The 13205-nt window shown below is 42.4% G+C and overlaps 1 protein-coding gene across 1 annotated transcript in view; it reads left to right on the top strand.

The window, feature by feature from the left end:
* The window catches only part of RTN4IP1 (reticulon 4 interacting protein 1), a 46544-nt gene that overhangs the window by 21342 nt on the left and 11997 nt on the right, over positions 1–13205 (top strand). Inside the window, exons 5-8 of the mRNA XM_088460443.1 lie at positions 1763–1811; positions 2298–2434; positions 12022–12205; positions 12361–12453. Of these exons, the coding sequence (XP_088316569.1) occupies positions 1763–1811; positions 2298–2434; positions 12022–12205; positions 12361–12453 (463 nt within the window). The remainder of the gene's footprint in view (positions 1–1762; positions 1812–2297; positions 2435–12021; positions 12206–12360; positions 12454–13205) is intronic.

Raw genomic sequence — 13205 nt, 5'->3', positions numbered from 1 at the left:
TGTGCAGTGTCATTTAAATACAATCAATTAGCAACAGTGGCGTTCCTCCCCGCGGTGACACCCGATGCGGGGAGGGATGCCTTGAGTTCTGCCGAAAAGGGGCGTGGCCTCGCTGTAGGAGGTATGGCCTCGGGGAAAGGGGGCTTGGCATCGCGTCCCGAATCCGCCGGTACTTACTACTTCGTTATCAATGGGGGTGCGAGCAGAGCAGGCTCAATCTCAGTGAAAGGAGCCGAGTGCTGCACGTGATGTTACTGTTACTGGAACCTCCACCGTGGTGTCACCCCTTGGCAGGTGACACCCGGTGCGACCCGCACCCACCTTGTGACGCCACTGATTAGCAGTAAGAGCCTGATTTAGATTTGTATGTAAATGCCAATGTTTGTGCAGATTGAGCAATGGTTAGCCATTGCATATGCGTGTAAGCTGCACTACGCATGTGTAGCGATTATATTGCGATTATGCTCGCACAGAGGATTCATTTGCAAAGTGAGTGACATGTAAGCAGCATTTGGTTGAGGTAAGGGGGGGTGAATAGAGAAACATAGACAGGTCAGGACAGTTTAAATACTGTTTTCTAGGTGTGCATAAATTAGCCACTGCGTTTGCTCGCAGCAGGAGAGCCCTTTACGTGTATGGAGACCCGCTGTGTCTGTGGCAGTTTAGACTTACTCAGAAGGCTGATGGCTGCCTAATCTGCGATCAAGGTTTCCGGTTTTGTGCCTGAGCGGGTCTTGCGCCTGTCTCTTGCAATTTAATTCGAACTCACATTGATTTTCTACATGAAATTCATGTTTTTTTGTGCACGCCCCCTCCCCCTGGGGGTGTGAAACGGTAAGGAAGATCTATATTTTAAGGTCAAAATGTCAGAACCCCTTGGACACCCCCCTAATGACTAATTAGGCAACTGGAAGTTTTCAATTTGCTTAATTGGGCCAATAATTACATGTCATTATTGTGGTTAAAAAATGGCATCAACTTAGCCACAAATATACTTTTTTTGATAGTTTATGCACCCCAGATTTAAGAGTTATTTTTATATTTAAAAAAAAAAAAATTAAAGTGGCCTTAAATTACCGCAAAATCACCTTCTTTTTTTATACTTTTTTTTTTATTATTTATTTTTAATTTTTTTGCATTTTTCAATTAATTCAGACACAGTTTAAAAACCTCCAGTACTTTCCTTGTGCCAACTAACAACCTGCTATATGATTCTGCTTTCGAAATTGTCACTTTTTTGTGGTCCTATATGGTCTACCCACATTTTCATGCACTTCTCCCAGGTTGCATATTGTAGGAAAATCACACACCCTCACGTGATTACCGCAAATATGCATTTCTAATTAGATCTGGTATTTCTCAGGAGTGCGCATTCGTGCAATGTTTGCGAGTTTCATGATACAAACTCGCGCCAAATTGTATTGACCCGAAGTTCACACAGGTGCACTAACACTGCCGAGTCTGCGCCTTGTTGCACCACTACTAAAGTAACAGTGGTAAGGATCGTGGAGACAGCTGATCTTTTGGATCAGCTGTTGCCGCATCGGAGCAATGTTTGATTGGTTCTAGTGATTTTGTATCCATCACTGCTACTTGCAGCAAGTTTTACACTTAATTAAAGCTGCCACACTGCCCCTGATAATGAATAGGTTCCTATATGAGATATTCTGTTAAATTAAATATTTGCACTAAATGTTTTACATTGGTCGATAGCGGGTTGGCAAACTGCTTGGAATAACATTCTCTGTTTTTATTATTGCAGTGTATTAATTATTGGGGCATCAGGGGGAGTTGGCACGGTCGCCATTCAGGTATTTGCGTTATAAATTCCAGTATAACGTGTTTTCACTTTGAATTTGAAATCTTTCTATTTAGCTATATATAAATAGAATTTGTTTTATACGATACACATTGTCCAATTTGTAACATTGTGCCATAAAGTGAGTTGTGGCTTTTGCTCAAATTTGCCAACATTAATGAAAAACCCAGTGTATGCAAATTATATCATAATTTATTTGACTTCAGTATAGAAATATTTAATATCCTAGATATTTCTTAATTCTTATTGTTGTTTACTCATATTAACCAATCAAGTATTAATATACTAAAATAGGATCTGATTGGTCAATATGGATAACTGCTCCTTTTTCTGCAGTCACCTGTAGAACAGATTTAATAAGTAGCCCATTATCTTTCTTACATCAATGAAAATTACACTCTTACTTTGATTATATGGGTGGATGGCGTTTGCTGCTTGAATTTCATAATTTTTGTTAATGCATTTTTATGTATTTCAGATATTAAAAGCATGGGGCGCACATGTGACTGCTGTTTGTTCTAGAGGGGCTTTCTCACTGGTGAAAGACCTTGGCGCTGATGATGTGATTGATTACACTGCAGCAAAACTACATGAACAGCTAAAGTCAAGAGAGCTGTGAGTCTGTGTTGTGCACTGAATTGGTGTGTTGAAATGGTTGTCTTGATTTCTTTTTAAACTAAAGTCATATGCTTACTAATGCAAACGTAATATATTTTTATTCTGTTTAGAAAAATATCAATATATGACATGCCTAATCTCAATACGTAAATTGCCACTGTATGCTAATTTATCTAGGTTTATTTGAACAACAAGTATCCACATTCTCCTTGGCACATTTTCCTTAATTGATTTCCCTACGGGTCTGGTATGACTTGTCGACATTCTGATTGTCGACAGGTTCTGAATGTTGGCAGTCAAAATGTAGACATGGTCATAAGGTCGATGATCAATATGTATTAGGCTCAATATGTTCAGAATATCGACATACAGATGTGTCCTTATACATATTTGCTGCAGTCGTGCTAAAAAGCCCCTTCACTCCATAGGCTGAAATGACACCGTTCTTTCCCGGTTCACTTTTTACCTATCCAACATCATCATTAGTACTGTATGTACCTCTGCACATCCTCCCCTCCACTCCCACTATTTGTTGGGGTACTTCAGGGCTCTTGGCCCTCTGCTTTTCTCAAAGTACACCTCTTTTCTTGGAGGCCGATTCAATCATTTGACCTACCTAACACTAATGCATAATTAATTAACACTTAATACTTCTTCACTTCCCCAGACTTATCCCCATCAGAACTATCTTGTATAAGCAGCTATCTACCTGCTCCACATGGGTGTCCCAATGCTACCTAGCTCAACATGTCCAAAACAGAGTGTGATCATTTTCTTACCTCTCAGTTACCACCTTCTCTCAATCTCCCTTATCTGAAATAACGCCTCACTTTCTCAAGCTCGCAGTCTTGGTGTTACATTCACACTCTACTACGGTCATATACACTTTCAAAATATTGTCAGATTACTATGTTTTTTTGCCCAAGATGCTACCAAAACTCTTAATTATTCCTCCTGTCATTTTATGCCTTGATTACTGCAACCTTCTCCTATCTGGCATTCCCCTCACCAGGGACGGCTCTAGGGGTGTTCAACCAGTGCGGTCGCACAAGGACGCCACTCCTAGAGGGGGCACCCTTCCCCAGCATCCCGATTTCAGCGGGACAGTACTGTCCCGATGCTCCATCCGCGGGCCGCAGTGGCCCGCGGGTGGTCTAATTGGGAGGTTGGGGACCCCCACCTCCGCGGCGTTGCCGGACCCCCGGAGTGTGAATGCGCGCGGCATCCATTCAATGACGGAAGAGGGCTGGGGGAAGCCCAGCCAGTGATGGATTGCTGGGCTTTACCCCCAGCCTGACGTTATTTGGAGGTGTGCCATGCGGGCACGCCTCCAAATAACGTCACATAGGGTGTGTAGCCTGTGGTAATTAGGCCACGCCCCAAAATTTGGACACGCGCGCGATGAGAGGGCGCCATATGATGGGCCGGCACAGGGTGCTCTGACCCCTGGAGCCGGCCCTGCCCTCACTTATCTATGCCCACTTTAAGCACTCTTTAATACCACAGAAGGGTTAATCTTCCTCTCTCACTAGCCCACATCTTCTGCACCAACTAGAGACCCACAAGTTTTCCTAAACCAAACCTACGAAGAATGGAGTGTTACACCAGTGCAATGGAGCTCTGTATGACCAAACATTGGGCCTGATTCTTTATAGAATGCAATTTGACATCCTTGCGCAGATTCACAATTACCCTGAATCTGTAGATAGGGAGGACCTGTTCTGTGCATGTACAGAACGAGTCCTACGAGAGCTACCCCAGGCCGCCCTATGCCTCTGGCTGGGCGGAGACGGCCGGCATTCCCGGAAATTAAAACGCGTCGTCCCCGTTTTCCTGGAGGGACGATGCCAGGGTAAGCGTCCATCATCGAGGCAGATCGTAGAGATGGTGATCCCAGGCTGCGTCCTCAGTTGCAGCGCTGGGATCACAGAAGCTGTCAGAAGGCGTCTCTTCACTTCAGACGCCTACTGCAGTATTTAAATTTTAACAGGACGGAATTGCGAAGACTCTTGTATGCGGCTTTGCAATTCCATCCACTGCTAAATCAGGCCCATTAACTTGTTAGGAGTACATAATTGAAAGAAGGAACTTCCCTCTTTAAAACGAGGTTACACCCATGTCTGTAGGTGCCAGGATGGAGGAAATAGGCCCCATCTCTTATTATGTAATGCAGGGTAAGCCCCACCCCTATCACCACCGCAATTAATTATAATAATAAGACTTCTTTCCCAGGAGTAAGTACTGGTGGGGCAATGGTTAGTTAATTTTTTACGTTTTTACGGCCCTACAGTGTTGAGGACAAGTGAGACTCCTCTTCAGCATTTTTTTTGTGTATGCTGAATATGCTAAATTGCACAATTATTCATCTGGGATCATGATTGCTGTGCTTTGGCCAATCAACTGTTTGGAGTGTCATGATAAACCCAAGAAGATATAACTCATGGGAAAATTACTATTAAGAATGGGTGTTAAAGTAACGAAGGATTATTACACATAATCCAGATTTTAATAGTTACATATAATTTATTAGTATTACTTGTAATTTCTTGGTGCATCCGCAAAGAAAGAAAAAAGTATTGCGAGTCAGTGTGTTACCTGTTCCCTGTGTTTTCTCCTTCCTACTTGGTTATCTGCTTCCATGTTGTCCCTCTGTTTTGATGTGTTGCAGACAAATTTATCTTATGTACACGTAATACTGCTGGGTTTTGTTACTCATGTGTCCATCTGTGTTCTTTTACTAAGAGCCTGAGGGTCTGATTCAGAGGCGCTCGCTATTTGCATGCGCTCGCTCTGAGTCAGAGCGTCCCTTTTTTTTTTAAATTCCAGCCTCCAGGTCGGTCGCACAGCTGTGGGTGACCACCCACAGCTTGTGCGAGCGGCATGGCGATGGTCGCGATTATCGCGACCTTCGGCATTGCGAGGAGACCCTTGTGGTAGGGTCTCAGCACTTGCAATGCCAAGTGGACTTCCTGCTCTAATAGAGCATGAAGTCCACTACTGATATCACGAGTGATGTCAGTAGGGCCGCCCACAAACGGCAGGCGTTCCTTCAGGAACGCCTCCGTTTGTACAGCCACCCCCCCTCCCCGACTCCAAAACGGGGCGAGACAGCCGCCCCGTTTTGTTGCGAGCCCCGGAGCAAGTGATTTCTCACTCGCTACAGGGCTTGCGCATGCGCGTTGTGCACGCGAGCGGATCTGAATCAGGCCCTGAGTTTACAGGTCAGTATTCTTATAGTAAATCATATACAAAAGGGGAGCGTTCACAAAAAAATGCCGCAAATGATTTTAACAGTAGACAGCAGATCTGACCAATAAGTAAAGATAGTAAAGGTCAGAGAGTTCATCCTCCTCTAAATTATATTGGATATTTCTTTTTAGATTTTATTAAAATATATATTAACATTTATTGGATACTTTCTTTTTAGATTTTGTTCCACTTCAGTGTACAATCTTTGCTACATTTCCTATTTAAAGTAGTCAATGGTTAGAGTACAGTGTGTAAGTTATTGTCCTACTGTTCTTTTACTGATAGCCAGTATATTTCCAAGGCCAGGTATAATGTAGTTGACTGGCTTCCAGGTGCTGATACATACCAGTGACAAACAAGCAAAGTAGTTTGCATACTTTATAGCATTCTAATGGATTGGCTTATGAGATGCAGTATAACGACATGTAAATTCACATCTCCTCTGGTTTTTCCATTCAGTTGTTTGAATGATTTGACTGTATTAGGACCATCTTTTCATGTTAAAGATCATGGAGACAAGCAGTCAGGGGATCAGTCCCAATCTTTGTGGGTTTTATATCCATTTTATAATTTCTGTTTGTGAGCAGCTAATTTAATTCTTTCACTTGTCTTTGCTGCCATTGTTTGGCATTTTTAGATACATGTTGCTCAGTGCTTAGAGCATCTGTTTAGCTGCCCGGTGTGTCTCCTCTGACTGTCGCTTTCCATGAGAGTTTGCATGAGTAAGAGCAGCAGGTGAAAGTATAAGCACTCCCGGATTAGGGGATGACATGATATAAGCATTCCTATGACAGTCTCCACCACTATCTAAAGCTTCGTAGGGCTCTCAAAACACTCTTTTCATAGGCCTGTGACCTCTCAAACTAATCCAACCTTTTTATACCGGTACGCTGACTATACCACTCTGTGTTACCCATGTTTGACTACAGCAGCTACCATGTACAGTATATATTATGTTAACTACTATGTCTATATTATACTTTTGTATGTGCTTTATATCGTGAATGCTTGTTTTTTTTACTTATGTATGCACTATGTACAACGCTGCAGATCCCTTCTGGCGCCCTATAAATAAATGAAAATAATAACAAAATCTCTCCCCATATGTCCTAAATTATAAATGATGTATACATATGAGGACATAGACTAATTGTTTAGCTCTGGTATCAAGTAGAGAACTGCAAGTATTTAATTTGAATTTCCTATATAAAAAAAAAAAATCAAACAAACCCTAATATTCATCTTTTCTGACGCAAATACACTTCTCCGTTGCTCAAATGAGCTGGGTACACACCTTTGCAATCACCTGTTTGATCATATAAACACCTCCCAATCAGCCGAGTCCTGTGTCTCTCCTATGAGCCCCCTGCAAACCTCGCACACACTGTACAGACATAGCTCAGAGTCAGGCACGCCAAGAGCCGAACAGGGTCCGGATCAAAAGGGGCATGGCTTAATTGCGCCCGGCATGGCCATGCCCCCATAGGAAAAAACACAGTAAAGATAACATTTTTGCAGCGCCTAATGCTGGAGAGGGGGCGCTGTGAGCCCCTCAGCCCGATGCAAAGCTAGTGGGGGGCATGATCAGTGTGATCGCTCCCCCCACAGGCATAGGAGACTGCTGCGGCTGCTGCTTAGAAGCCGCTAGCAGTCTCCCAGTGCAGCCCAACACACAGCAGCGTGTGCTGGGCTGCTGTGATGTAAGAGCAAGCCCGGGCCCGGGTAATTAGTACCCACTCCCCCCTCCTCTCAGCGCTCCTGCTCAGAGTGTACAGGCTTTTATGGGATCGGAAACTCTGGCTGGCAAATATTAAACATAAGATGCAACCTCCCGATCCTGACCGCTGCAGGAGCGTTCTAAACCATTTATCAGCTAATTCTCCTGCATACACACCTATAAAATCGTCAAGTGATCAGGCTGAGGATTGTATAGGTGTGTTCCCAGCTTAAAGCAGACATTATTATAATAGTTTTGTTTCCTTTCTAAGTGTCTATAATACAGAGCAGGAAGAATCAAGTGAAACATATTTACTTTACAGTGTCTTCCTGTAATCATTTACCCAGGCGTTCCTCAGAGCCACATTCATGATTAGTTTGCCATCTGAAGGAGTAGATTTGGGAGCATTTCTTTAGGGGCATGCAGTCTGGGAAGTATCCGCCCACAAGCCTGGACACTTTTAGGCATGTTGAGGTCAATGCAGGGCTGTAACTAGGAGTGTGCAACTGGTACTGTTGCACAGAGCGCAGGACTCTGTGGGTGGCACAGTCTCTGCCCCATGGCCCTAGCTTCTGGCTAGCTGGGTGCTGGAACGGCACCCTGCAACCACTATCACTGCTGCAGTGCCGTCCAGAGTGTCCTTTGGAAGCACCAGGCAGGCACCCTGCAGGATGCTTTGGGCAGAGCTGCACTTCCCGGTGCTGGCAGCCTTGCCTCCTTTGCGCAACGTTATGCGTTTAGGGGGTAGGCCCAGCACAGAGCAATCCAGATCCCAGCTACGCCCCTAGGTTAATGTGTACTGTACACTATTTTGGTTGCTAGCATTGCTGAATGTTGGATAATGCTGGCCTTTAGAATAGTCTCTGCTTTGTCAGAAGGGGGTGTTATGTGTTGTATTTGATTATAGCTCTGTGATATAACAATTTTAAACTACACCCACATTAGACAAACTACTCCTAGAGATTTTTGTCACGCCTGTTTTTGCATTGTCTTGCACCTGGGTCTCTTTCTTGCATTTGCCCCCCCAGGCTAAAAGTTGCCAGCCAGCCCCTATTTATCTTGTAGAACAAGGGAAATTATACCTTCTGCAAGGATAACATAATAGATCCTTGTGCAGGTGTCTAACAAAGCAATGTGTGACCAGCACCAAATTGTATGTTGTTTGTCATGTATCCAGGATCTCGCAGTGAATAAAAACATGCATGTTACCATTGTGTCCTGTATGTAATGTGCAGGAATCCAAAGTGAGAAAGATGATCAGTTCATATTATTTTACAGTGAAACTGAAACCTAGTTCATCTCTATCTCCTGAATTATGGGTTACAAATCGAATAAATGACATTCGTTATGGCCATTGGTACTTTTGTATTAAATCTATAAACTCCTTTACATTGTTTTGCTAGAAGAGTGCTTTCCAAATCTTGGAACACTGCTTGCCATAGGGCTTTTCATTTCCTTTACAATAAAGCAAAGAAACATTTTTTTAAAATCTGATATCTTCAGTACCTTACTATAATATTATATCTAAATCAGCCATAATACAAACATTTTCGGAATGTTGATCGTTTAGCTGTTATTTAGTTGAGAATTTGGGTCTTTCAGACCCATGTTTAATGATAGTGTGGTAACATTTTCACATATTTTATGGTGTACTCAATGCTATAGGAATAAATGCGTACGTGATCTACAGTGAGAACAACATCAGACAAAACAAAACTGTATTGGCCAGGCGTCAGTTTTTTCAACAGCTAGCTTATAGTCTGATGGTTCAGTGGTTGGAGCACCGTTTGGAGTGACCAACTTAACCTTGTGAAACCCGGGCGTTATTGCAGTGTCCCCTTTAAGTAAACCCGGTTCCAGCACAACCCACCCAAGGACTGCAACTTCACCAAAGATGTGGTTTTTGTCCCTCATCAAAGGACTGGAAGACATTGTTCAAGTGTACATGCTGTGAAACGCCTATGTCAGAGGTTCCCAATCTCGGTCCTTAGGGAACCCTAACAACCACAGGTGACTTATTTAGTACCACAGTCAATTTGATTTAACAACCTATGCTCAACCATGGATATCTCTAAAACCTGAACTGTTGGGGTGCCTTGATGACTGTGCGTTTGGGAACCTCTGGCTTATGTGCATTATTCTCCGTGCAATGTTGTGTTCCAACTGCCTGTGATTTTTATTTTTTCTTACTAATTCCCTTGAGTTCTAAAATGTGTACGTTATTAGAATAAATATTCATAGTTCAGTGTCTGAACAGTGTGGGTCTAAATAGTAGAGTTTCTCATACCCATGGTTAGCGATAACATTATTTAAAAAAAAAAATTTAAGGTTCGTGCTCCAAGGTTGATTTAGCATTAAGGAAGGCTAGGTATATATATGTAAAAGTTGTCACTGTTATACCCGAACTCATCCTTGTCACTGTAACAGCCATGTAAGGTAATATCCCTTATACAGCTTCCTTAGTAGGGACACCTTTGTATTTGTTTAGGAAGTTTTATATGATTAGGGTCTACTTTATATCTACTATTGATACCTAATAGTCGCTTAAGAAAGAATTGCTTTCCAGTCCAATCGTGTGGTTCTAAAGCACAAAAAAGTTATTTATGTAAACAGGGAAAGATTTAACTATTTAGAATAAAAAGCAACAAGATATATATAACTACAGCCACTATATACGCATGTGCTACTGGTCCCAGGATGCAGTATTTCAATCCTGAACCCGTCACCCAAAGAAATGGAGAAATGACTGTATACTGCACCCAGCTCACAAGCCTATATTCGGTACAGATTACAGAGACAACAAAGGCACGTAATAACAGATTCTCGTTGGTTCTTGCTTCAGGTCACTCTGGTCATTGGTTAATTCATATGGTGTCAATAGGGGTATGTCTCAGTTCTTCAACAGTTTCTTTGTGTAGTTTTCCCGCCGAAGAACTAGTTAAACTGGCTACAGACACTTCATACAAAATGGTAACATGCTAACCAATAACTCCATATAGTTCGTAACTCGCGGACGCATGATGCAATCTCCTTGCTGATAGAACCGGGGATCTACAAATGAACAGGGATTTAATATAATACCAAACATGATATGTCTACTATGTTCTAAACCTTAGATCTTATGTAAGTACATATTACATCATAATTACTTGTTAAAAAGACCTTTAATAACTCTTTATTAACTTATTGTAAATAGGAACCGTTATATACATATGCTTTCGCATATGTGCGTCTGTACATTGATGTAGGAAATGTTCGTATGTATGTATGTGAGGACGCACGTGGGCGTCTATGTGTAAGCATATAAGTCTATGTGTGTGCATTATGTGAATCAATGTATGTGTGTGGTGGGTTCGCAGTTGTGCGCATTGGATTGCGCCGACGTAAAGTAGCGTCCGATTTACTCTATCAGACAAAAACGACTAGATCGTCAGATATTTGCAAAATAGAATACTCAATTATTTGATTTCGACACTTCATTTCATTGTCCATGTTGTGTTTTTGCATCCCACGCACAAAGCTGCATGTAGCTCAGTGTCCTACAGAAACATTCAAAATCCTGGTAGAACAGGGAGGAGTAATTACATTTTCTTATGTATATGTTTTTACTGTCTGAATGTACATCAATTGGAATTTTAAGATCCTGAGGGGCCTATTTATCAATATTTTTACTAAACCAATTTGAAAAAGGGTGTTTTCACACCTTTTTCACATTATTTTAGTGTCACATAAAAAGAGCAATTAGAGTAGTTTTAGTTGAAAAACTACTCTATGCTTTTTAATTTGCACATTTTTAGTATGCAGATCACATTTCCCATACTTGTAATGGGAAATGTGATCTGACTGAGAATTACTAAAAATAAATTGTAAAAAAAATAAGTGGGAAAGCCCTGTGTCCCCCTGCTCCGCTATTTATTAGGTAGAGCACAAGCTGAACACTGGGAAAAAAAAAACAGTTTAAAAAAACAACAACACTTACCTGCATCCAAGGACCGGAGATCGGTGCTCCGGTAAGGCCCTCTGGGGCTCCGGTTAGCTGGTTTCCAGGCTCCTGCACTGCGACCCCGGTCAGCTGTGTTGTAAACCGGCATCTCAGTTTACATCATCAGCTGATCGGGGTCAAAGTGCCGGAGACCAGCTGATAGCGAGAGCTCATCGGGCAGGTAAGTGCTAGCGGTGGGGGGGGGGGGGGGGGTAGTGCTAGCCAGCGGGTGAATGCGTAGAGACCTCTCACTGTATTTTTTTTTATGAATAATACTATGATAAGTATGCGGTGAGGATCTGCCTGGACGTAGCTTTGTCACAAGCTATGTCTCGGCGTGCGAATTATGATTGATACATTCATGTGATAATTAGAATTATCACATTGTGAAAAAACAACCTTTATTTTCTAAATGCAATTACATTGCGGATGTTAAAAAATAGGGCCCTGAATCTTTTATTCGTTTGATGTCCCCTGTGAGTGCCTTTTGACATTTCTCACAAAGGTCTGTGATCGTATGCACATTACTGCAGCTGCATATGCCCTTTGAGAATACATAGAGTTGCTATACAAATACTACTGTTAATTATTATGTATGTATATAATTAAAATATTGACCTAAAACTTCATTTCTAGATTTAATGTAATTCTGGACAATGTTGGAGGAACGACTGAAGAATTGTTTAGTCAATATCTGAAGCCTTGGTCTGGAGCCACATTTGTCACGCTGGTCACTCCTTTTTTGTATAACAACGACCGGTTGGGTATAGCAGATGGTATGATGCGTACGGGGATTACTCTGTCATCGAAAGTAATTAAGGTAATATTGGTCATTCATGGTAAGGATTTGTAGTCAAAATATTAATGTTTTTCTCTGCCAAGAGTAGAATTGCCTAAAATAAGGACACACAAGGTGTAGTAACCTAATTTACAGCTATAGTAAGCCTTGCTGACTTTTTTTAATTCTTATTTTAGCACTTCTGCAAAGGGATCCACTACCGATGGGGATTTTTTATTCCCAGCGGCCAAACCCTAGATGAAATAAGTCAGCTTGTTGACACTGGCAAGGTATGCAACAGTTCTGTTATAAACTATTGTCTGTTTTTCTGTACAGTCCTCTGCTATTGTGTTATGAATGTCCTACTTCTATTGTGTTATGATCAGCATTTACTCACACATCTCACAGACATTTACGTCAGGGTAATTGACAAGCATTATAAATGTGTGAAGAGGAGAAGCACTTTGTAACAAAGCCTAGTTTTCACTAGTGGAAATGATGTTGTGGTGAACCAAAGCTAGTGGTCACCATGTTAATGTGAAAACCAGCCCAGGCTGTCTCGCACTGGAGCTAGTTGAATAATTGGGGTGTTGACACCATTCCCAATGTTATTTTAGTTACACAGTGATTGGCAGTTACCTCTCCAGACCAGTGGTGTCCCTCCCCGCGGCGACACCTGGTGCGAGGAGGGATGCCGCACGCCGTTGAAAAGAGAGCGTGGCCTCGCTGCCCGAACCCCGGCCCGTGATTATCAAAGGGGTGGTGAGGGCAGCTGGAGGTGCGGACGGCTGTGCCGGCTCCCTCACTGTGACAGGAGCCAAGTGCTGCACTTAATGCTACAGTGCAGCACCCAGCTCCTGTCACTGAGGGGGAGCCTGCACCTTGGTGTCACCCCTCGGCGCACCCCCCTTGTGACGCCACTGCTCCAGACCACACATGCTGTTAGTTGATTGAATTAAACAGAATTGTATTCTGTGATCTTCATGTAATTATGATGATTCAACAGGAAGCCATGATGGGGTTAGCCATGTTATTGTATGTA

The sequence above is a fragment of the Taudactylus pleione genome, unplaced genomic scaffold (assembly GCF_031769625.1).
Source record: "Taudactylus pleione unplaced genomic scaffold, aTauple2 ptg000046l, whole genome shotgun sequence".
In the NCBI taxonomy this organism is placed as follows: domain Eukaryota; kingdom Metazoa; phylum Chordata; class Amphibia; order Anura; family Myobatrachidae; genus Taudactylus; species Taudactylus pleione.
This window is presented reverse-complemented; position numbering and strand designations above follow the sequence as displayed.